The sequence below is a fragment of the Cydia strobilella genome, chromosome 7 (assembly GCF_947568885.1).
Source record: "Cydia strobilella chromosome 7, ilCydStro3.1, whole genome shotgun sequence".
In the NCBI taxonomy this organism is placed as follows: Eukaryota; Metazoa; Arthropoda; class Insecta; order Lepidoptera; family Tortricidae; genus Cydia; species Cydia strobilella.
In genome coordinates, this window is record NC_086047.1 from 18,992,063 (window position 1) to 19,018,284 (window position 26,222).

Consider the following 26,222-nt stretch of genomic DNA (forward strand, 5'->3'; position numbering starts at 1 on the left):
ATTTGGCTGCGGTTTTCTGTAAGGTGGAGGTACCTCCCCAGTTGGGCTCTGCTCTAGATCTGGAATGACATCCGCTGTGCTGTGCCCTACCACACAAAGCGAGATGTCATTCGCAGTGCCCATACCTCTCTTTTGGACGTAGTTTAAGGACATACCCGGGTCTTAATGTAGTAGGTACCTAACGTAATGAGAGTTTTCGATAAGTATAGTAATATTGGCAAGTCTGGTACTATTATTGTAGGTATCTATCTTTTAAGAGATACTACAACTATTATTTAAATGTTGTTGACCTAAAATATTACACCTAGTTCCGACCGTATCGTATACAACTGCGGCAGTAAAACGTATTTTTAAAGAATTGCCAGTAATGTTTATGTGGTACGTAAAACAGCTCCGCCACGCTGAAATAATATAATAATATTTGTTTTGTAGTGCGTAAAAATAGTTCTTGGGGTATGGGATAAGTTTTGATAAGAATCGAATACGTGATAAAGTTTGGGAACCCTAAAGTTTTGGGTGGATAAAACTTTGTTGATAAATTATTGAGTTAATGGATTTGGATGGGAAAAAGACAATACGGATCCGTATTGTCTTTTTTACAAGCTTTTATTTAACATGCCCTGTTAGGTTAGTATGTATGTATGTTATAATTTGTTAGTGTGGGCAAAGAATAAGTAATAGTATTATCATGTGTGGGTCAAATCTTAGAAGCTAAATTTGACTCACTTCCCGATTTCCTATTGACCTGAAATTTTGCATAAGTACATATGTAAGTCGGGTTACAATGTAATATTATGGTACCATCGAGCTGATCTGATGATGGAGACAGGAGGTAATATGAACTTTGTAAAACCACGCAAACTAATTGTGTTACGGGTTGTTAGAATTGTCTCGATGAGTATTAGTTGTGGAAAGAAAAGTATGTCAGCGATAAAAGCTTGTATCAGAAATTAAATTTTGCCAAAGACTAATTTGTAAACAATAATTGTAAACTGAGTTTGATGTAAGTATAGCTTTTATTATGTAACCTTCAGCTTACATGTTTGATATACCTGTTAGTGTAAAGTTGGTTAATAAATAAACAATAAACATTTTTTTTTGTACGCGGATGTGTTTGATATGATTGTAAACATACATTAAAATGTATGTGGTCTTTAAAATCATATTTTTTATAGTTCGAGATCTGGAAGCAGTTGTCAATAACATCATCTGCAGCAGTAGCAGCATTAGTTGTTTCTGTCCTAGTCCATCTATTGAGGCAACACTAGCACTCGGGTGTAAGACCATAGAGTTAATGGAATATTCATATATTACCTACCGGGAAACGCAAATCCGAAATTTCGTTATGTTCCTCTTTATGGATCAAATATGCAAGAGTGACAGAGAGATGTTAGATAACGAAATTTCGATTTTCTTGTTTCGCGATAGATTGTAGTAGTGGCGCCCCCTACGCAGAGTTTCGCGTAATATTCCCTATTGTAAAAGGTCGTAACGTAAACCATTCTAATAATCTTTTGCATGCCTCAGATCGAGTCGCGACGAATGCTGGCTTGGCTGTTGACAGTTGTTGACAGTTAGGTTACGACTCTCGATATAGGTTTTGTTTAATAGGGCATTGGCTTATTTACTGGTACTTCAGTAGGTTTGTAAAAGCTGTGGCGTGGTTTATTGTCGTCAGGAATAATAAATCCACTGCCGTGTTCCACGTTCCCTTTACGCAGATAACAAAGTGACGTCAGCGACGTCATAATGACGTAATAATGACGTAATAATGGCGTCATAATGACGTGGCTGACGTCATAATGACGTATAAATGCTGTTAGGGGGAATTACCTACTCATTTTGTTATTTATTTAATTCTGAACATGGTTGTGGTCGGTGTTATGACACGGGATATAATTAATAGCATAGGTATATCTCTTAATCACTCAATAAACATGAGCACCAAAGTCAATTAGTAAATGTTTCACTAAATTGATAAATGTATAATTATCGGCACTCCCTATCGTTATGAAAAAAACAGTTCTCAATGCATCTCGCTCGTAGACATTGTTTCATTTGAGCCCTTATTTTGCCAAAATTATCTTTTACTCCTTAATGAAATGTAAACGCAAATGGCATATTACACTAATAGTAAAAATAGTAAATATTTATATTCACAATAAACTTAGTACTACTACCAGCGGCGGTAGCACGGTCGCATTTTTATCGCTTGTCACCATGCCTGACACGGTCTAACACTTATGTTAGTGCGAAATTGACGGGCATAGTGACATACGATAAAAATGGAACCATGCTGCGCCTGCAGGGGTGCGAAACTCTTCCTTTCGGGCATTCTCGGCTCCATTCGGCTCAGCATTGCTCCGAGCATTAGGGTTGACACGACTGGACTACGAAAAATAATAACTTGAATTTTGACAACCGTAAATAGCCGAAAGAGATAGTAACATACATCAAAAAGGGACATTATATATAGGGACATAAAAACTCACCAGCTGTGTGGACTCTAAGTAGGGTTGCCACCTTTTTTCTATACGCATATAGTATTTTTGTCAAAATATTGAAAAAAAAATAGTATTTACTGGGAAATTAAAAAAAAATAGAGCCGATTTGAGGCGAATTAAAAATCCAAGTCGCATACGATGCGATATCGGTGACATTTGTATACCCCATTTTGTATAATATATAGTACAAGTGACTAAAATATAGTACGATATTATATTATAGTATGGGTGGCAACCCTAGCTCTAAGGCTCCTGAACTCGTTTCTGTCATGGGCACCAGAATGTGATATGTTTGCAAGTCGATGGATGGAAGTATCTGATGTGACTGCGGTACTGTGAGGTGATGGACGAAAGTTGATTGTGATCCAATTTTACCATTGTGTATAACTTACGTATTTTATAATTTGAATTGTACAGTGATTGTATATTATGTTTTCAATAAATAAATTATGATTCGTCCCTGAACCGCTTTCAGACTTCGGTTTTAAAGTTTCCTTTCTCTACGATACCTAGTAAGTATTATGACTTATTCTGTACTACTAAGAAATGTCAATAGGAATAGTACTAAAGATGTCTGCGTCAATAGCTCGGTCAATATTTTGTTCCAGTATTGACCGAATGGTTAGCTCGTGCCAGAAATAGACTGTTGTGTTCCTAGCCAGTACTGCAATAATTGGCGGTTTTAGTGTTTGTTGTTTTGGAGTAAATATTCGTACAATGGAGTTTATTGGTACTGGTAAAACAAGTAAAACTAAATAGGTTAAAAACCTACAGATTACATAGTAATATGGGGCATTTTCTATGAAAAGGGACCTTATTGTCGATGGCGCTTACGCCGCACAGCGTCGCGCGGCATTGTATTTATATCGGAGTAAGCGCTATCGACAATAAGGTCCCTTTTTATAGAAAATACCACATATTATAAATGCGAAAGTCTGTCTGTTTGTCTGTCTGTGTGATACATCTTCACGCTTAAACCGTTTAACCGATGTAGTTGAAATTTGGCATAGAGATAGTTTGAGTCCCGGGGAAGAACATAGCATAGTTTTTATGTCGGAAATAATCCCTAAAGAGAGTGAAAAAGGGGGTGAAATTGAGAGATTTAATGAATTGCCTGATAATTGATGTGAATTAAGCTTATGCTCAAATTGAATGATTGCTAGCTATTACACTTTATCCAGGCGCTAAAGTTACTCTAGCTGCTGTTACTGATTCCACGCAGACGAAGTCGCGGGCATATCATCATAATTTAAGAGCATGGCTCTTGTCGGTGGAGTATGTGCCAGTTTTCTCGGTCCACGGCCAGGCTCTTTAGGTCCCTGTAAGACACGACATTTGCTTTAGCTTTCAGTTGTTGTGTGTAGCTTGTTTGTGGTTTTCCGCGGCCTCTTCGCGGGCATAAGCTAGTTGTAATTGTAAATAATGGGTGGTTTTTGCACATAAATAATTACATTAACAAAAAGGTGAACGTAAGGTAACCTCTGCGAGTACAACGTTCGTTAAATTACACGGTTTGTTATTATTATACGTTAAACACTAATTGCGGTATCCGGAGCTTATAATTCAAGTTGTTTGTAAATAACCGTTTCTATTGCTGGAGTTGTTAATAATAAGGATGATAATTCTATTTTATAGTACAGTTCAGTTTTTAGTGTTCCAAACGGAACACTTATGGGATCACATCGGTCTTGCAAATCAGTTAAATGCGTTTTTCTCAGAGACCGTTTGACATAGATATCTAAAATTTGAAACAGTTATAGCAATTACCACCACTAATATTTAATTAAGACAATAGGGTATTCTATTTTTTTTATGAATGGTGTCAGTCGATCAGGTTTGTTTTGAGGATCAAATGTCTGTATGGGACATATTGAATTTTATAGCTAAATCTAGATAATTAGATAGAAAATGAGCAATTTATTACAATAAATTGGAAACTTAAAAAATATATGGGAATAATACATAAATACAAGACTTCAGTTTTAAAAAAAAATAACTTCCAATAGGAAAAAATAATGGTACCATTCGATTCCTTGCATTTTATTAAAAAATATATTGTAAAGCAACAATATACAGAAACGCAATATTTCACCGACAAAATCGCAATTTCCTTGTTTTCCACGGCTATTAAGCAATATCGACGTTACATGCTGACGTCACGATGTAATGTCAATTTCTTGGACGCGTTTCGTCAGTAAAGTGCGGGTGCCAGACTTTGACCATCAATTGTGACTTTTGTATTGCTTTAAGACAGTGTGTCCCATACAGACATTTGATCCTCAAAACAAACCTGATCGACTGATACTATTCATAAAAATTTGTGGAATACCCTATTGGTTTTGATATGACCTTGACCCAGGCACGCATCTCACGCACGACTTTCACTTCATTTTGCCTGCACCAACCAGCGTGAATGAATGAAATGAATGAAATATTTATTTGCTTAAACATGGTAATTACGTGAGTGATCTTCAAGGTCGTATCAAAATAAAATCAAAACCGTAATAGGTTGTTACATCTGAATCGGACTCCTTGTACAGTCACCTGCAAAAATATGGTACACAACGAAGGCCGCAAAAATATCTGACACGTTTTTATTTGTAGAGCCATAAGAGCGTGTCATATTTGTGTCAAATTGAAAATTGGGCGTGGGAAGAACAAAACGCAATATAATTCTATCTTCGTCGCCTTGCCTATATTTATTTATTTCTTTCTTTTTAAACTTTATTGCACATCAAAGAAAAAGTACAAAAGGCGGACTTAATGCCTCATGGCATTCTCTACCAGTCAACCATAGGGCCAAACAGAAAAATGTCAAGGTGGGTGCAGTGAGAAGAAGTAATACAGAATACTATACCTTACCTATAATACTTTATAAATATCTACACAATCCTTTACTTTGTTCAATTGCAATAGAGTTGAAACACAATATAATACACAAGTAACATATTAAAATCACATTTATAATCGGGTCTATCGCGAATTTATTTTGTTACCTTTATTTACCGACGTCACGTTTGCTAGGACGTCAGTTAGCAGATCCGATCATAAAATGTGATTTAATATGTGTTCAAAGCGCGAAGGTTTTAAATGTTACATCACAAGTAACACACGTCAAACACGTATAGTACAGTAGGTTTGATTGTATGAAGCTGTCCCTGATTTCCCGTGGGTCCTTTTCTATTTCTCACTGTGCTGACATCTGACGTGTTCCTTTTACGTTACATCAATTGGAATGTTACGTATAATACTGCGAATCCTTGGTCTCAAACGGCAAAGAGCTTAGTTATATAAATGCGCATCAAATGCGAATTGGAATGACTTGTAAAATGTATTTTATTTTACCAATAATGATCTTATCTGTATATCAAACTTAAATTGTATATTATACTTTGAGTATATACCCACTTTGGGTATATAATCAAAGATATTATACCTAAACCTATTTTACTCTTAAACTTCTCTAATATAACTTGACCGAATTGTTTCTAAAATTAAGAAAAATTGTAAACTGTAATAGATGTCATATATTAAAGAAAAAGTGACGAAGCCCTCCAGTGGTGAAGGCCGGATTTGAACCGGCGTCTTTAGCAATCCTTCCTTAAACCCCTACTTATCTAGACCCCAGACTAAATAATACCAATATTATTTTATTTTTATTTTTAATAGGAATTCCTCAGCACTATGTAATATTTACTTAACCAGCGTTTCATAACCTACCCAAGTAGCATAGTGACGTCAGCGACGTTATAATGACGTAACAATGACGTCATTATGACGCCATAGACGTCCCTGACGTCATAATGACGTATAAATGCTACCTGGGTAATTTCATACGAGAAGAAACGCCCAGAAACTCATCTGAATATATTTTTAATGTATGGAATACTGAAACAATCGTCTATTAAATATGACTTTATAGCTATACCCTTATTTACCCAGTTATAGAAAAGCTCAATTGTCACTAGCATAGAGTAACTTATACTAGAGCGGTACTGTCATAGTAAATTTTGTAACCCCAGTAAATTCACTGCCATCTGTCGACACACTTTAAAACTAAAAATGAAGATTTATAAAAATACGATAAAATGTATTTAAATATGGATAAATGTTTTTTTTTATTTGCATGAATTATTTTTATGATTTTGACCCATGTTCTTTCACTGATATGCGTTAAAATTGTTAAATAACAAACGAAACCGTCAACGCCATCTATACGACATTAGGCCAAAGCTAGTAGCGCCCTCTGAACGAGAATAAAATTTTCTTGATTTTCGAGGCACATTTTTTCCTTAGACTGTATCCATCTATTACGGAGTTATATCTATCTTTGTCACTAGTGAACTGCTTCACCTGTCACTAGCGGCTTATAACAAAATTATTTAGTATGTCCTCAAATAACTTTGTTCTGCTATCTTACCCAATATAAAAATGTACCTTTAATTCATATTTAATGTACGAGCCTCAGTAACACATCCATATGCTACTGAAACTAGAATTTTCTTTTTGTATTTTAAAACCGTTAATTACTCTAATGATTTTAATACTAATTAATACCAAAATATTACTTTACTAATCCGCGAAAAGATAACATTCAGTCAGTGCTAACCCGTTATACTTATTTGCGTATTTTTAACATACAATTAATGTTCCCACTCTCCCACCACGATATCGGACACTTCTATAGGTATCAAAGGATTGATTCACCCCGCGCCGCATCGCTTCGCTTCGCGTTCGCGTGTTGTTCGCCTACATCTAACATATCCGCTAACGTCTGCGTAATTTACTTTCTATACCTACATCTCGCTCGCACTAATATGCGAGTACGAGCGAGATGCATAGAAAGTAAGTTACGCACACGTGAAACTAGTAGTAGCCGTACAGCCGGTACAGCTCACTAGAGTTCATATTGATTGTCACTATGACAATATTTTTAAGTTGCTAATACGAAGAAAATAGTATAGAAATATAGAAATCAATTTTATTGACTGTAGGTTTTAATGTTAGGTAGGTACTTACTTAATTAAAAGAAGCCCTTATTTTTTAATGGGATAATAAGCGCGTATAGATAATTTTGCACACATTGTCCATCTCCACTGACCAAACTTCTGTCTGTTTACTAATTGGGATTTTCTAAAACCATTATCCCGAAGCCATTAGTGCTGATGGAAATTAGAACTTGGCCAGATGGTAGACTTAGACTTTATCTCCTTGCAGTAAGACTTAAATTTGAACGGGCAGTTAACTATGTCGGTGGTTCATATAAATAAGTAGGACTGGAGCTATTTCTGTGGACGGTAAACATCGCCGATTGAACTTGGACCGTTTGCTAAAAGCACATTGTAAATTGTAACAATTTCTCTTAGGTACGGAAAATTCGTTTTCACCTTAGCAGCTCGAACAATGCTTCGCTGCTTAAAAACAGTACAAAATTCGATTTTGCTGCGAGCGTGAGACTAGGTGACACAATATGCTAACATATGATGCTCTAATGCTCTATTACTAACAATTGTACGAACTAGTAATACCTACGTCTCTCGTGACTTCAACTTCAACATTTATTCAGTAAATAAGCACTTTTACAAGTCAACATTGAATTTACATACAAGCAAAAAAATTATAATAATACATCAACAATTATAAAATACAACTAAGTCAACTAACTGCTACTACCAATTCTAACTAACGTATTATGGTATTACAATTACTAAGAGATGTATAGGGTCTCGTCGAACTACATAAAATAAAATCTACAAGTTTTTACTTTTTACAAGTCACCTCTTTGGGTTGGTGTGGGTAAGCGCCTCTTGGTATCGAAAAATGGACCAAATATTCGCATGTTTTATCATTCAGTTCAGTTCAGTTCAGTTTATTTATTGGTAAAAAGAATTTTACAGGTCATACAGGTACATTTGAAATACGACAGTTATATACAATTAAATATTATTGATAAAATACATTGGTAAAAGTTTTCAATTTCTTAAATAATCATCGTGCAATAGTTGTGAATACAATAATATTTTAAATAATCTATTTCATAAAATCATCAATAGAGTAAATGCTTGGTCAATTGGAGTAGACATTTAAGTTTTTTATTAAATATTGAATCGCTTTCTGTAAATTTAATGTCATTAGGAATTTTGTTGTATATTTTTGGCCCATTGACTAAAAAATAACTAAATATTGTTATATTATTCTTTATTCTTATTTATTGTCATTAGGCCGTTTGCTGATGGATTCCGGTGCTGAGATTCGCACGCTTCTGGTAAACATCGATAGCTCAGTTGGTTAAGAGCGAATGTATCGGTATTCCGAAAGGTCGCAATTTCGAGTCTTGCCCGAAGTGATTTTTCTATTTTTCCTTTGATATAAAAATATCCATCCCATCGGAAATCTTTGTCCGAAGTTGAGGGCTGATTTTCTGTTTCCACTGTTATCAGTGATAAAATCATTAGTTGTACTCGTACCTATGCACCAAGCTTTTAACTAGTTGTCACTTGCAATACTTTTGTTTTGAAATCTGTGACCCGCTTGTATTCTACATACCTGTATCGCAGTTGCAATGCTAAATTTAGCCCAATGATTTTAACCGTCTTATTTAGTAACCTCCCAGACCCCCTCACAACATTTAATGGCTCCTACCTACAGTAATAGTGCATCTCCGTTCAGAATAGACGTAGAGTGGGCGTTGGGCGTACAGTTGCCATCAGATATCGGAGGATACAAGGTGCTCACAAATATCTGGACACGTCTCTATGAGGGCTACCGCGTTTAATTTCGCCGCTAGGAGCGCTAGTGGCTTAGGATGTCTTTCAAAATGTCAAATGCATAGAAGTTTTTTGGGTTTCAAGCTTTTTTATCGGGAATTTTCACTCCTTATTCATAATTGTGGTAAATCTTTGTCCATCTCTGATTAATCATGGTAAACAATAGATATAGCTCAATAAATGTTCGTAGTTTAAAAAAAGTGCCAACTAAAATATATGCAAAATTAAACAGGTTGAATAAACCGGCCAGGTGCGAGTCGGACTCGCCCACCGAGGGTTCCGTACTTTTTAGTATTTGTTGTTATAGCGGCAACAGAAATACATCATTTGTGAAAATTTCAACTGTCTAGCTATCACGGTTCATGAGATACAGCCTGGTGACAGACAGACAGACGGACAGACGGACAGACAGACGGACAGCGGAGTCTTAGTAATAGGGTCCCGTTTTTGCCCTTTGGTTACGGAACCCTAAAAATGGCACATTTAGACGTTAAAATACCTTTGTATATTAGAACGTATTGATTTTATAAAAATAAACATAGAAGAATTTTAAGATCTGTTTTTCTGGACCTACATCCACAGTGGCGCCAACTGGTAAGCACAAAAACGTTAGCCCTCATTTGCAAGGCATTAGAGTGAATGAAGATGTTTAAGCACCTAGGCAGCTCCGATATATCTGATGGCAACTGTACTAGTACTCACTGTTAACTGAGTATTTGTATGCCTTATTGAGAAGACATAAGGTCCACAATAGGTGCGTTGCTAGTACAAATTGTACATCTCGTTTACGTATCAGTCATTCATGCTGATTGTTAGATCAATTGGCGCGAGGTGAAGGCCGAGCTTCATCGAAATTCCCGAGCGTTGTTGTTTACATTTTGTTTTTCTAATTTCGCATATTGTGGCCTAGACTGAAACTGAATATATCTTTAGGGCCCTTAAACTCTGGTTTCCTAGAATATCTCTATTTCGTTTGTTTTATACATTGGAGCTAAGTAGGTATATACTAAAACTAATTACAGGACTAGATATACCTCATGTCATTGTATGTGCAAAGATTCATTACAATCCAACGTACGCCGGCACGTGCCCCGGGCGCCGTCCAAGGGGGGCGCCAAAACGGGCGAAAAATATAAAATTATTTTCAAAAACATTGATTGTTCCCGCCGCGTCGAACGGGGGTCTACAGGCTAACGTTGGGGGGGGGGGGGGGGGGACGCAAATTTGGTGCCTGCCCCGGGCGTTATTTCCTCTAGCTACGCCTCTGACCGCACGTCCTATATTCGTCCGTAATCCTGTTAGCACCTATGGGTATGATAACAATACTGGCGATATCGGCTTACGATCGCACCGCGAACATGGGTATTAGGTAATCTCTGTCCATAGTAATATTGTAAATACGAAAGTACTTGCAAGTAATTTTTCTTTCTTAGTATCAGCCTGTTGGCTGTCTTTTTAATCCGCTTTCCTGAAAATGTCAAGGTGTTGAAATTGCGTCTAAATTAGTAGATTTTTTTTTTTTTTTTTTTTTATACCACGTCGGTGGCAATCAAGCATACGGCCCGCCTGATGGTAAGCAGTTACCGTAGCCTATGAACGCCTGCAACACCAGAGATATTACACGCGCGTTGCCGACCCTTTAAAAACCTGTACACTCCTTTTTGTTTGTGTCACAATGTTTTATATAAAACATATTTTTAAATACGATCTCTTTTGTTTCAGAAATATGTCGTCAGTACGGACAGGAGTGGAGATATACATGTTCACGTTCAGGTAAGTTGAAAAATAAATAATGATTATCTATAAATTACTACGTAGTGCATAATTATTTTCCATCGTATTTTCTCGGAAACGTTCGTAGTTGCAAAGATAGATATAACTCTACTCTATGGTAGTTGTCATGCTACTTCAGTCAACCTCAATACTTTTTGTACCGAGACTGACTGAAAAAGCAAGACACGTTCGTACGTTTCCGTGAAAATACGATGGAAAATAATTATGCACTACATCTGTACTTTTCACTTGACCGACGTGATTAGTCGTATTGTGTTAAATATGGAAGGTAAAGGTAAGGAAATGTATCTTCATGTATCAAAAAGTGACCGTAAAAAACAGTAAATAGGCGGCGCCACCATACACTGAAGTACCTAGACCATACACCTAGTATTTTATATAGATGTGCACCCGTGCGACCGTGAGCGACAGAACATACGCAATGCGACAAAATTAAAAACACGTTTTAACATTCCTGACAACATACCAGAAACAACCTACGTAATTTGGTCGGATTATTTGCTGCCCCTCCCCCATTTCATCTCTACATTATTATACCTCTATGGTTCATGTCATAGAGTCTCCTATATATTACAATACTCTTTAGTCTCAGAGCCTACCTGTTAGTTAGGCTCTGGGACATGAGTATAACATGAACCATATAAGGCAACAAATAACCCGACCAAATTACGTAGGTTGTCTTTGGTAGTATTTCGGTGTATGGTGGCGCCGCCTAATTACTGTTTTTTGATGGACACTTTTTATACATAGAGATTTGGCTCCTTTATACAGTCTCCATGATCCATAGTGTTAAAGTTATAACATGTCAATTAGAGTTTTGAATGATTCACGGTTAGTTTCACTAGACTTATATTGACCGGGATATAGACCGTGATTACCTTTGTATTATTTGTGAGCTCCCGATATTTCGACGCAGTTACATGCATCATGTTCACGGGTGACTCTATATCCGAATAAAACACGCGTAGTGACACCGTGAGTGTAGTGTGTTTGGACAGACCAACGAGTGTGAACGCGACCGGACCAACAAGTGTGAATGCGACCGTTGGTAACGTTGAAAGTGAACGCAGCCGACGCGCAAGAATGAGGGTAGACAGAGCGCAGCTGTCTACACAACTTTGACACCCACCCGCTATCTTCAGTCACCCGTGAACATGATGCATGTAACTGCGTCGAAATATCGGGAGCTCACAAATAATACAAAAGGTAATCACGGTCTATATCCCGGTCAACATAAGTCTAGTATAACATGTCAATAAATGACGTTTATTACGGATGGTGCTTCCAGACACACTTTGAAGTCGATTCTAACAATTTGTTATGGTTTTGATACCACCTTGATGATAGTCTTGGCGTTCTTCATTTCGCATTCACCAATCAGCCTGAGCGATCTTCAAGTTTGTATCAAAATAAGATCAAAACGGTAGCAAAATGTTAAATCTCAATCGGGCTCTTTTTTGCTTGCTTTACACCTTCCTGAATTTAGTAACTGACAAGAGGGGCACCGCAATACGTGAGACACGATACGGATACGGTATCTCTTCTATCGTCTCTCACGTCACGTATCAGTGGTAACCACAGATTTAATATATACGCTAGATGACGCAAATACCACGATTTGTATTGAAACCAAGCGTGCCGACTTTTTCATACAAAAGTTACGCATAATATAATTTTAAAATTACTTATCTGTGATAGGAAATATGTTCTTGCCTATGGGTGCTCGCAACTTTTGGGCTGTTGCAGTTAATTATCACGCAACGCATTTTTTGAGTTTTCACGGACGTCCGGCTGCAACAACCGGCGGCGTGGACTGTAAAGAGCGACGGTCAACCTCGACGCTTGGTCGGGGTTCGGACACGCGAACTAGATGCATTTGATGGTATATTTGTTTCTGTGGTTCAGACGCATGCACCTCGTTGAAAACGGTTGCATCCAGAGAACGTCGATGAAAGAGCCATAAATAATAATTCCGCACTCCATAATTTTCAGTTATTGCCGTTCTATATTAATACTCGATCAATTCAGACTTTGTATTTCATGCAATTTAGTTAGGAAGTTTAGTACTTAGTCTACGTCCAAGGCTATTTATAGTAGCCATCAGATATATGTAAGCGGCGAAGGTGATCACAAATATCTGAACAAGCCTCTAAAGGTGTAAGAATTCACAATCATCATTTTTGTACCCACACAATCACCCATAGTCCGTCAAATAATGGACCGGGCTTAAAATTAAAAATATGGATGACCAAATAAGAAAAAGCGGTTTAATTAACGCGTAACGTGCTCCCACTTCCTATAACAAGAAATTTCAGACGCCTGCAAAAAAGTTAATAGCAAATTCTATCTCTCACGAATAGGAAATAGGAGTGTTAGAGTCGGCAACGCGCGTGTAATATCTCCGGTGTTGCAGGCGTCCATAGGCTACGGTAACTGCTTACCATCAGGCGGGCCGTATGCTTGATTGCCACCGACGTGGTATAAAAAAAAAGAGAATATTACTACAAATACTGCAATGTTCTGCCAGCAGAGTGCAGCACTAGCCTTTATAGTAAACCATAGAGTAACTTATACATACTGTACCTTTAACAGGCTTTTGACCAGTTTCAGATAGATAGACAGAGATAATAAAATATGAAATTGATGCATCAAGGCGGTTTGTTTGTAGAGAGGACCTACCGGGAAACGCGAATCCGAAATTTCGCTATCTGCCTCTTTATCGCTCGAATACGCAAGAGTGACAGAGATGTTAGATAAAGATATTTTCTTGTTTCACGATAGACTCTCAGATTGTGGTAGTGGCGCGTGGCGCCACCTACGCAGTTTAGCGTAATATTCCTATTATTGTAGATGTGACGAAAATTTTACCAATTGAAATGTATTCGCGCAAAACTGCTACCTCGCAGAGCTCCAATTATAAAATACATAATATTATATTGAAATTTCCACATGCTGCAAAACAGGGTATCATTCCGAGACATTCCCAGGTACGTTTAAACTTTAAAATATAGGCATGTACGTTAAATTGTAGGTAGGCCATCTTAAAGGCCGGCAACGCACTTACAACCCCTCTGGTGTTGCGGGTGTCCATGGGCGGCGGTAATCGCTTACCATCAGGTGATCCGTCTGCTCGTTTGCCTCCTATTTCATAAAAAAAAAAGGTATGGTATGCTAGCACACTTTTCGCCAACAAAAATGTATATACACCTAAATCATAATTTCTTGTTATGAAACAATTTAATTCCATTGTAGGTTAGGCTTACATCAGGCTAAAATTGGCTAATAGTTGAAAAACAACATAATATTTTAGGTACTATTAGTTAAAAAGACATACCTGTGTGCCATTTTCAATCAAAAGGGTACTTATTTTCGGTTGTCAATAAGGCGCTATTTCCATACAGCTTCAATTTGAAATCAACCTTATTGACAAGCGACAATGTGGTACCTTTTGGTTGAAAATGTCACATATATTCGCGATAGACCCCATTATGTAAGTGTGATTTAATATTTGTGTCCAAAGCGCGAAGGTTTTAAATGTTAAACATGTTATATGCCGGTCAAATTGACCTAAATAAAATTAATATTTGGTAGTTAGTAACATCTTATTTATTACTACTGCACCATAATTTTCCAACTAATTAAATTGTAATACTAGGATAATGCTTGGCAGAGGGAACAGTGAAAATCAACGCTGGGCGTCACCAGCTGACCTAGCATATGTTGAGACTGATATCCTATTACCAAACACTAAAAATCAATAGTTTAAGTTACCTACACCATAATGTTTCTGTTTCTGTGTTTTTTTTCCCATCGCTGTACCATTTTTAATTGTGTCTGGTAATAAACGTATTTTTATTTTTATTTATTTTATTTATTTATTTACTGCTAATATGATTGTATTTAATTATGTTTTCAGGGTGACTTGAGCCAGCAGGACAAGCGATGTGTGTTTCTCACAGTTCACGATCTTGGAACAAACCGTAAGTACTCACAACTTTGGTGGCTACTACCAAAAGTTACATAAATCTAACCAAATGTGGCTTTCCACAGAGAAGGGTCCTTATGCTTCATAAAGACCTTTCCATCAGAAAAGGGTCCTTATGCTCCTTGTGCATAATGAATCGGGAGTAAAATATCAAATTGGAAATTATAATGACAAGCCCATTTGAACCCTTTTCTTTGTTAATCGTAAATAAATTGAAAAATATAATAATCGTAAATAAATTTAAAAATATATTAGTAAGTAGGTACTTGGAAAGTAAAGTTCCCTTGGGTCGAAACGTATAGCTTTCCACAAGCTTCATACGTACATAGATATATAAACAATGAGGCCCTTTTAGAGCATGAGATATGAAAAATATGGGGCATTTTCTATGAAAAGGGGCCTTATTGTCGATGGCACTTAGGCCGCACAGCGCCGCGCGGCATTGTATTTATATCGGAGCATCGTTTATAATGGCGTAATCGCCATCGACAATAAGGTCCCTTTTTATAGAAAATACCACATATAAGGTCAGGTGGGGTAAGAAAAACAGGTGGGGTATTATTTTGTTCGGGGTCGGGGTAAGAGAATCAAGTGTTTTTCTTGTCCCCCCGCTGTTTTTCTTACCCCAACTGGCCTTAGATAAAAACTTACATATAGGTACGTATACCTACGCGAAAAAATCTGCGTGAGGGTTACGGCCCTCTCGAGTAGAGTAAGGACGCTGGGCACGAGAAATTTCATACATTAACCCACCTGTTCCTATCTCTGTCGCACGAGTATAATGAAATGCTCGCTCGCTCGCACAATGTCATTGACCACCGGCATCATGGGTGGGACAACAAATATAATTAGGTACGCGCGTCCAATAGATATAGGAACAGGGGGGTCAATGTTTCTTGTCACAAAATTTCTTGTGCTGATTGGATTTTTTAGTCTTAATTAATAGTACATTTCGATGCTAGTGCGGAAAGTATGTCATTACTTCACGAGTACCGAGATATCTTGCCACGAGCCGTAGGCAAGTGGCAAGACTCGGGACGAGTGAAGAATGACATTTCCGCACGTGTATCGAACGACGTTTTTTAATACAGTTGCGAAAAAATAAGAAAAGCAACAAGTAAGGAATGGAATTAGAAACTTTTATATTATTAATTCTGTGACACTGACATCATTGACATTGACATTATGAAGAGGTGTTTTTCTAGCTTTTATTCGACTAGAATAGATTTTGTTATAATTATTGAACCCACTTCAATGAAAGTTTTTTTTTCAAATGCATGTTCTATAAGACAGAAAAAATTGTAAATATTAAAACATTGTACTATTATTACCTAAATATCGTTATTTACGATTATTTGTGTATCGTATATTTATAAAAACAATGTAGACAGGCTTATCGCTTCCGTTACCATAAACAGTGTTGTTAGTGACCCGGTTCTTTCTAGCCAGGAGCCAGTTGTTACGCGAGTTCCTACACTTGAGCCTGACCACAATCGGCTGCGGCTTAGCGTCGCCCGCCTTTTCTCGTCCGACCCTCATTGCGCATTTTATGTCCTGGGGATCTAAATTGAGTTTTTTGGCTATTTCCTTTGCTATTTCCGTTGTATTTTCTCCCTGCTTCTTCTCCACCCCCACTATTTCCACGTTTTTTTCTTTCTTCTCCTGCTCTAAGTCCATAATTCTTTCTTCCAGCGCCTTATTGCACTTTTCCAGGAAAATATTTTTCTGTTCCAGCGCTTTCATTTTTTTCTCTGCCTTTTCTTTAAATTCCATCAATTGCTGATACTGAGCTGAATAAAAATCCACATTATCTTTTAATTCATCCAGCTTTTTTTCTATATTATGTACAACGTCCAGCTTGCCATTCAATTCATTGAGCACGGATTCTAATGTAGATTCACCCGATTTGATGTTTATCCTGGCCTTGCTGGCCCCATCCTGCTTTGATCCAGCTGGGCTGCCAGATTCTTTTAGAAAACAGTCCTCACACATCTCCTTCTTCGCACACTTTTTGTGAAGAATAGCATCACAGGACTCCGCTTTGCACTTAACAGTAACCTCCTTAGACACCGACACAAAAAGTTTGCACTTCTTGCACTGCACCATTGTAATTGTTTATATCGTAACTATATAAAGAGAGCAAAACTACACCACACGTCCACTCGCAGAGCGCGCGCGCGCGGAATGCGTTATTGAACGTGTTATTATACTTATAATGATGAAGAGGTAAGATATCTCGGTACTCGTGAAGTAATGACATACTTTCCGCACTAGCATCGAAATGTACTATTTTAACAGAGGAAGCCTGTACCCAGCAGTAGGACGTATACAGGATGGCTACAAAATGCGATTTCGGGGTTGGTCCCATAGTAAATGTTGCTCAGTATAATCCTAAAACCTCCCTGGCAACGCGGGAATGCACTTATTTTTTAGCCACCGTGTTCAGATTAAAATTATTATAACAATTTTCCTTTGGCACCATTCCAGACTCGTCCATGGTGGACTTCGTGGGCATGCCGGCCATGACCGAGATAAAAGAACGCTCCTGTTTCATACACGTCGACGTCCCGGGACACGAGGAGAACTCGCCCGACCTGCCCGACTCGTGAGTTCACCTTATACCTTCAAAGTCGTGTAGTGCCCCTGAACTTCGTAGAGTTCAGAGTTGAGGCACGCTTTACGTCCGAGTCTTGATCTCAACATTTTTAGGTTCATTAGGTTCATACTTAGAGTTGAAAGTCGTGGAATGCTCCTGTTTCATACATGGAGACGTACCAGGACACGAAGAAAAAACACCCGATCTGCCTGACTCGTGAGTTCAAACTTACTTCTTCATATAGTTTAATTCAAAGTCGGGAACTCTCCAGTAGGGCTAAGATGGTCGGCTCTTTATCATGCCTGTCACGCTCTAACAAATATGTAAGTGCGAAAGTGACGCATGGCATGACAGGTGATAAAAATGCGACCATGATACCGCTGCAGGTTCAACAAATACAAATACAAATAGTTTATTTCCAGAAACATTAGAGCATTTACAGTTTATACTGACCCCCACACTAGGCAAAGCCTGTCCCGTGAGGGAAATCATATGATTTACTTAAAGATATACATAAGCGGCTATAGCAACCATGTAGAACAGAAAATTAAAAGTAGAATAAGGTAATTCAAACTAGTAAAGCTTAGTAATAAATAATACAACTATAGCTAACATAAAAGAGAAACATATACTTAAAGCCTAATTCTGATTGAGTGTCAATGCGTTGTGTGTGCGTGTGTGTGTGTGTGTGTGTGTGTGTGTGTGTGTGTGTGTGTGTGTGAGAGGTGTGCATGGGTGTGTTATGTTAGGATATTATCCTAATAATGTTTTCTGTGTCTAAAAAGGATAAGTTCATCAAATTAACCGTTAATAGCTTTTTTGTTTCCAAGACCGAGTATTCCTTAAAGTTGTACAAATTAACTAAACGATTGTAGATTCGGGGGTGGAGAAAGTCCGAAAAACGATGTGCAAATGTGGTTTTGGCGGCAGTCGTAGGAATTTTAAATATTCGATTTTTAAGTAACTTATTGTAGTCTGATGAATTGAGAACCATTTTGTGTACCGACATAGCCACCCTCAGAAGATAGAGCTTCCGAACACTGAGTACTTGAGCGTCATTGTACAAGACCTTCGTAGGATACCTAATTGATTTCTTCAAGGCTACCTTCAACACCGCTCTTTGCGCTCTTTCTAATTTCAGAAGGTTAGTCGAGTTTGTACCTCCCCATGCAAGGATGCAGTATCTGATTATCGATTGTCCAAGAGCGGTATAAATAGTTTTTAATAGGGGTAAATCAGCCGATTCTCTTAGCATCTTCATAGTGTGCATCAGCTTTCGGACCCTACCCGCCACCGCCTCCACATGCAGCCTGAAGTTTAGTTTCTCGTCTATCACGATACCGAGATACTTTATTTTGTTCGATCTTGACATATGGTCACACATACAAGTTTGGGCTGAAGAAACAGTGCAGCCACGACTGTGGACTTTAAGTTTCATCTGTAGTCCAGGTGAAGAAGCCGCTGTCTTATGGAAACAAAGGAATTTCGTTTTGGTTGTATTTAAAGTTAGCAGATTCTGCTTTAACCAATTTGACAGTAGAGACATACCATGCTCGACGTGGCTATAGACATTTTCCCAAGAGCAACCGTGAAAGACGATAGCGGTGTCATCGGCGTAACACAGTAGCTCAGCATTCTGTAGCGGAGTAAGTGTAATGTCATTGATATACAATAGAAAAAGTGTAGGACCTAAAATACTGCCCTGTGGTACGCCGAAAGAAACCGCCCCCAGGTCACTAAAGTGTTCCCCAATTTGGACACACTGCTTTCTTTCAGTCAAGTAACTAGTAAACCACCTTAGTGTATTCCCTCGAAACCCATACGCCTCTAATTTTCTCAAAAGGACGGGGACAGAAACGGTGTCGAAGGCTTTTGCTAAGTCCAAAAAGACTCCGACACAGGCCCGGCCCCCGTCCAAATGTGAAGAGACAATTTTTGTGAGAAGAGTAACGGCATCTTCGGTCGATTTTCCCTTTCTGAAACCAAACTGACGATCCGCTAGAAGGCAATTGGATTCAAGGTATGTAACTATTCTTTTATTTACAATTCGTTCTAGAAGTTTTGAGTAACATCCCAGTAGTGATATAGGCCGATAGTTGCAGGGTTCATTTTTGGCATTACCTTTGTGAATCGGTACTATTGCCGATATTTTCCAAGCCGTGGGAAATATGCCACTTTCTATACTTTTGTTGAAAATCACTGCAAGAGGTTCAGCAATAACCGAAGCAATGGCTTTCAAAATTTTATTGTTAATGTTGTCAAGGCCTGGAGAACTATTTGGGTCCAATTTTTGGATCAGGCTGAGAACCTCACTTTTGTCGGTGGGGGAGATGAAAATTGAGTTAAATCTTGATGTATTTACTTTAACTTTGGTTGCCAAAGACTCTTGTGTTTCATTTTCTTCTGTTAAGATTATGTTGGCAAGGTTCTGACCGACAGAAGCAAAGTATTCGTTACATACGTTCAGGGACTCTTTTTCAGTACTTTTAATCTTTGTCAGATTTTGCGCAGTAGATTTTGTAGGGTTCCGATGTATAATTTTGTTTATGGTTTTCCATAGTTTTTTAGGCGACTTTTTATGGGCAGTAAGTTCTTTTGCCTCATGTTCCGCTTTAAGCCTTCTTAGAAGATTAGTAAAAAAGTTGCGATATCTTGTGTATACAAGTTTTTTAGTTTCGTCTTTCGGAAATTGCCGCGATATCCGGTGTAGTTTGTCCCTCTGTTTGGAACACCTAATTAGCCCCGGAGTCATCCAAGGTTGGATACAGAATTTAGAGCGGCTTACTTGAATCTTTTCGGAGTTTCTGGAGATCGCCTCTGAGACAATGGTTGAGAAAACCGACACGGCATCATTCACAGAGCTTGCTCGCACAACAGTAAGTTTAATTTTGTTAATTAGTTCTTACAATTGCAAATTAGTAAAGATACAAGGCTAGCTGTTCATTGAAAACTGTGTTGAATGAATAAGAAAGAAGACACAGTTTTCGGATACAATTTTCTTTCTTGAGTACCAAGTTTAGGATTTGGAAGAGTAAATCCACAATTGTATTCTCAGAGCGATTTTTTGCTTCTAATTTTGATTTATTTTCCAGTTGATTCGGTTTTTCAAATCATTAATGTTTTCTATGTCTTCCACAGCTACCAGTTTCCTCCCCTCCAAACGCTAGGCGAGGATCTGATCACAGTCCTGGACTTCCTTCACGTCCGCTACGCTGTAGGCATTGGCGAAGGCGCGGGGGCCAACGTGCTCGCTCGCTGCGGCCTCGCGCACCCCCGCCGGCTCTTAGGTACAGTTCCCAGTTCCCCTTCCTACGTGAGACTGGACTTTCTCTACGGATTTTAGGTACTTTCGATAAGAGGTTATCGACTAGAGATGCAATGAACAATGGTTTTGGCCGAATACGAAAATTTTGAATACGCTCTGGAACCGCGAATATTTGGAAAAAATTGTGTATAACTATTTTACATTTAAAAATTTATATTTCGTTACTCAGCACGAGCATAAGTAATATATGTGCTTACTTTCAAGCAAGCCTATGTTTTTTTGCAATCTACAAATCATTTAAAACGTATTTTATTTATAACAGAAACTAACTTCGCTTAGCGGATATCGGGCTCTCATGAGTCGCGGAAAAAAGCCGGAACAACGCTCGGGACTTAGGATGAAGACTTAGCTTTGCTTACCTATATAGTCACAGGGCGGACACGCTATACATCAAAAATCACTTGCATTTCTATGTGTGAACGGCACGTCTGTACACGCGTCATGCGTCATTGTGTGAGTAAGTTGCTTAAAAACAATACTGAGCGGTCGGCAGAAGGTCGTCAATCTGCTGTCGCGGGGCGAGGTAATTCGAATCGGGGCGGGGCGGTGCATGGCCGTTCTGTATGATAATACTATTAATTATTCTGTGCTGTTTAGGGCTACAAAAGGTTAAATATTTATTTATCTATCCAGGCCTCATTCTCGTCAACTGCACGGCGTCGACCTCTTCAGTCGCTGACGCCTTCAGATCCAGGTTTTCTCGCTGGAAAGGCACGGACATCTCCCAGTCCGAGGAGGACTTTCTCATTTACCATAAGTTTGGACACGTGAGTTTACAGAGTCAGCTGTTTGACTATGGCTACAAGGTACTTAGTTTCTTGTTTTCTGCTAACGCTACTAATGATGGGAAGCGGTGGAGGGTAAATAGGATAGTAAAGGTGGCTTTATGTTGTATGTAATGCGGAATATAGACCTGTAGACAGTGAAATAATACCATGACTGCATTTTTCATATCATATCATATCATTTGTTCCATTGTAATCATGTTCATTTGTATATTCTGGTCTTACATGTTGGTCAAGTAGGTACATGATACCCTGCTAGGGCAGGCCTCCTTCACTCGCTCAAAGCCACGCGCTATATGCCTACCGCTCGGCGTATCGTCGACGATATAATCGACAGAGGGCCGCCGAACGCCCACCTGAGCGCTCGCACCGCACGTTTCCCGCGCTTACGCTTCGAAATGCCGAAACCACGTAATTATTGTGCAGTAGATGGGTGTAAAAGTCAAAAAACAAAAGAAAATTTGTCGTTTTTTAGGGTTCCTTACCCAAAGGGTAAAAACGGCACCCTACTATTACTAAGACTCCGCTGCCGCTGTCCGTCTGTCACCAGGCTGTATCTCATGAACCGTGATAGCTAGACAGTTGAAATTTTCACAGATGATGTATTTCTTTTTAGTATTTGTTGTTATAGCGGAACAACAAATACTAAAAAGTACGAAACCCTCGGTGGGCGAGTCCGACTCGCACTTGGCCGGTTTTTTCATTTCCGAGAGACGAAGAAAGGTGAGTAGTATTTTAAATCTATCTTTATGAATTTTGTCACTATTTATTTCTTTGAACATAAGTAGATAAATCGTAAATTAAGGAGTTTTTTGAGTCGGGTATTATAAGTGTTGTTTTTAAATATTTGATTGACTAATATAAAATATGGTTGATTCGCAACATTCGTTTTATTACAATAATAACATAGGTAAGTAACAGTACAACCCTAGCGCATTCTTACGATGACGCGTTGGCACGTGGCTCGCACGGCGAGCAAGGCAGTCTCGACTCTTTATGCGCATGCTTATGGTACATTTCTTCTCGTCCTGAGCAGCAGGTATTATTATTAAGATTTTGTAGGCTATTATAGAGTAGGTATTTTCGCTTTTGTATGGGAATGATGTATCTGTTACGTAGTAACTATTTATTAATCTGTGGCTAGGGTATACAATATTGGATCTTTTTATAAAGCACATAAATATTAGACCAGAATACAAATAATCAAAAAAAAATCTCCTTGTGCGTAAATAGGTAATTCGCAACTCGTGTCAATTTAAAACACTTCCTGTGGTCGTGTTTTAATTTATCGCCACTCGTTTTGAATTTCCTCTTCTCCGCACTTGTATCGAAAATAACTATTACTGACTTTCTACTTTTTTCTTTTACCTACTCGTAGTTGCCTGGCTTGATTTAGTACAACAATGTATTTATCTGATTTTTTATTATTCGCTTTATCTATTAGTTAGATACCTACTAACTTACTAACAATATGGATTGTTTATCATTAATTGCATCGTATATTTAATTACCCAGTGGCTCAAGACCACGTCAACATTTTTTTTACCGTGGCATATTTATATTGTTGATAAGTTTAAAAAAACGCCATTACAAATTAAATCTACAATCATTTAACTAAAACATAATTTGTACATTTAATTTGTAATGACATTTTTTTAAAGACGTGTGCAAGGAATTATAGTACGAAAAATATCCCTAAAAAAAATTTGTTAGTGTTTTTGCGGCTACCTGCGGTGGCAGCATGGTTAATTTTTTATCGCCTGTCACTATGCCTGTCACTTTCGCACTTATATACTTGTTAGAACGGGACAGGCCTGGTGACAGGTAATAAAAATGCGACCGCGCTACGGCCGCTGTACTTTTACTTCATAGTTCATAACCTATTGACTGTATATATATATGCTATGCGCTACGGCTTGTGAGTTGAAATTATATGTTGTGTTTAATTTTTTCATTGTACTAAACTCGAATGTATACAATTAATTTGTTGTTTGTATTGTATTAACTCCAAGTTTTGTTTTATTTTATTTAAATTATAATCCTGATTTTCCGCCTACAGACACATATTTGTACGCCAGACATCTGACAGAAACAAATGATTAGCACAGTGTGTCTACCCTGCTTTTTTCTTATCATTTTACTTTCAAATATGACGGCGGCCGATCGGATAATCCGCCCGATCGTAGAGTTCCTGTGTAATATTTTGACAGTACCTAGTAACTTTAAACCAATTTAACCAATAGATAGGTTGCTACAGATGCCCGAAGGACAAATCGGCGAGAAATAGGAGTCCCGCATAGCGGGGCTCCATCGACTCAGAAAACGAGACAATGATATGCCTAGGAATTACAAGATCTGGCGGAAAAACGACCGGCCGCCGATATAGATAATGGTAACATCAAACACCGTCTTTTTTTGGCTGAAAGGTGTCAACAAAAAAAATATTCTTCCTAAAACAAACTCAACAGTTGTTAAACCTCTGTTTTCATCCTACAGCAAATTCAGTGTGACTCCTGTGAAGCGACCGAACGCGAACGAATGTTACTAGAGTACCGCTCGCGTCTGCGCGGGAACCTCAACACGCACAACATAAAGCAGTATGTGCGCGCCTTTATCAAGTAAGTTTACTTGTGAGAGTGAGACAGCAACAGCACTATACAACAGACAGAGACGAACGCGAACGAATGTTACTTGAGTACCGCTCGCGTCTGCGCGGGAACCTCAACACGCACAACATCAAGCAGTATGTGCGCGCCTTTATCAAGTAAGTTTACTTGTGAGAGTGAGACAGCAACAGCACTATACAACAGACAGAGACGAACGCGAACGAATGTTACTTGAGTACCGCTCGCGTCTGCGCGGGAACCTCAACACGCACAACATAAAGCAGTATGTGCGCGCCTTTATCAAGTAAGTTTACTTGTGAGAGTGAGACAGCAACAGCACTATACAACAGACAGAGACGAACGCGAACGAATGTTACTTGAGTACCGCTCGCGTCTGCGCGGGAACCTCAACACGCACAACATAAAGCAGTATGTGCGCGCCTTTATCAAGTAAGTTTACTTGTGAGAGTGAGACAGCAACAGCACTATACAACAGACAGAGACGAACGCGAACGAATGTTACTTGAGTACCGCTCGCGTCTGCGCGGGAACCTCAACACGCACAACATAAAGCAGTATGTGCGCGCCTTTATCAAGTAAGTTTTCTAAACTTGTGACTTGTATTTTCACATCACCTATGAGGTAATTATGATGATTAAAAATATGCAAAAACAAAAGTGTCCTAGAACAGAAAATAGTTATTTGTTATACAAGGGTGCAAAGTTGTATTTTACCCGCGAGTGTTTTAACACACGAGAAGTAATACATTTGCACCCGTGTGTAACACAAAACTTTTCCCCTCACTATAGCGAGGAAAGTGCAACATCCACAGGCGTTAGATCATCTTCATCAACTGGAATCACTCATTTTTTTACGATATTATAACAAAAAACTCGGAAATTCTGTACTTTTACGTGAGAAGTTTTTAATTTCTGACGTATGAAATGTCAATGATGCGTTTTGAAATTGCATCGACTTAACTTGTGCGTTCAGAATTTTATTTAACATAATTATTAAAAAACAAACGTTTATTATGGAATTTTAAGGTTTATGACTTAAAATCATTAAATAAAGCTAAATCAGGTATTTTTTATTAAATTCTCAAACCATTTATTTAATGATAATTAATATCGAACGAACCAATATTATCAGAGTTTTACGTTTTGTTATCTGTCAAGCTACTTAAACACGCTCCATCCAAGGTCAAATTACTTTCCCCACTAGTGGATAAAATGCGTTTTTCCCCGCTTGTTTTAAAGGATAAAAGACGGCTTTCCGAGCTAGTGAGGGGAAAATGTTATTTTGATCCCTCCTAGCAGGGAAGACAAACCCCTTTTTCGAATTGGTGGTTGTGAAAAATATATAGCGTCACGTACCGTACCCGACACTTTTCTAGAATGCTCTGAGGCCTGTAGTAAAAATAGCAATCACAGAAATTAAACTATTGTAAGACATATTTCGAAATATTTAGATCTACGGTTTCACTAACTAGTATTTTTAGTCGCATTTGGCGACATGTGTCGGAATCGTCGGGAGTTCGCGGCGGCTGTACTCCGTGCACTGCCCGAACGACGAGTCCGAAACATGTCGCCAAAAGCGACTAAAAATACTAGTGAGTGAAACCGTAGTGATCTAAATATTTTAAAATAGCTATCGTTTATAAAAAATGCAAAATCGATGAATTGATCTACAACAGCCTTTGATAAAATACGGCGAAAACATTTACAAGACTACTTAATATATACATACTTTGTTTCATGGCTGTACATAACCATTTTGGAAACAGAGAACCCCCGTTTCGGCCTACGTAAGTATATAAAAAATACCCTTCCCGGTAGCAAAAACTGAACCTTGATAGTT

At 38.3% G+C, this 26,222-nt stretch overlaps 1 protein-coding gene across 5 annotated transcripts in view; it reads left to right on the forward strand.

The window, feature by feature from the left end:
• LOC134742680 (uncharacterized protein ZK1073.1) overlaps positions 1 to 26,222 on the forward strand; it is a 74,101-nt gene that overhangs the window by 35,882 nt on the left and 11,997 nt on the right. For 3 of the 5 annotated variants that reach the window (XM_063675873.1, XM_063675871.1, XM_063675874.1), the window contains exons 2-7: positions 10,994 to 11,044; positions 14,982 to 15,045; positions 17,538 to 17,655; positions 20,785 to 20,933; positions 21,605 to 21,777; positions 24,253 to 24,410. In XM_063675873.1, coding sequence (XP_063531943.1) covers positions 10,994 to 11,044; positions 14,982 to 15,045; positions 17,538 to 17,655; positions 20,785 to 20,933; positions 21,605 to 21,777; positions 24,253 to 24,378 — 681 coding nt within the window. In that variant the 3' untranslated portion in view covers positions 24,379 to 24,410. Of the gene's footprint in view, positions 1 to 10,993; positions 11,045 to 14,981; positions 15,046 to 17,537; positions 17,656 to 20,784; positions 20,934 to 21,604; positions 21,778 to 24,252; positions 24,412 to 26,222 lie in introns of those variants that run through there. The other 2 variants (XM_063675872.1, XM_063675875.1) reach the window with 2 other exon arrangements.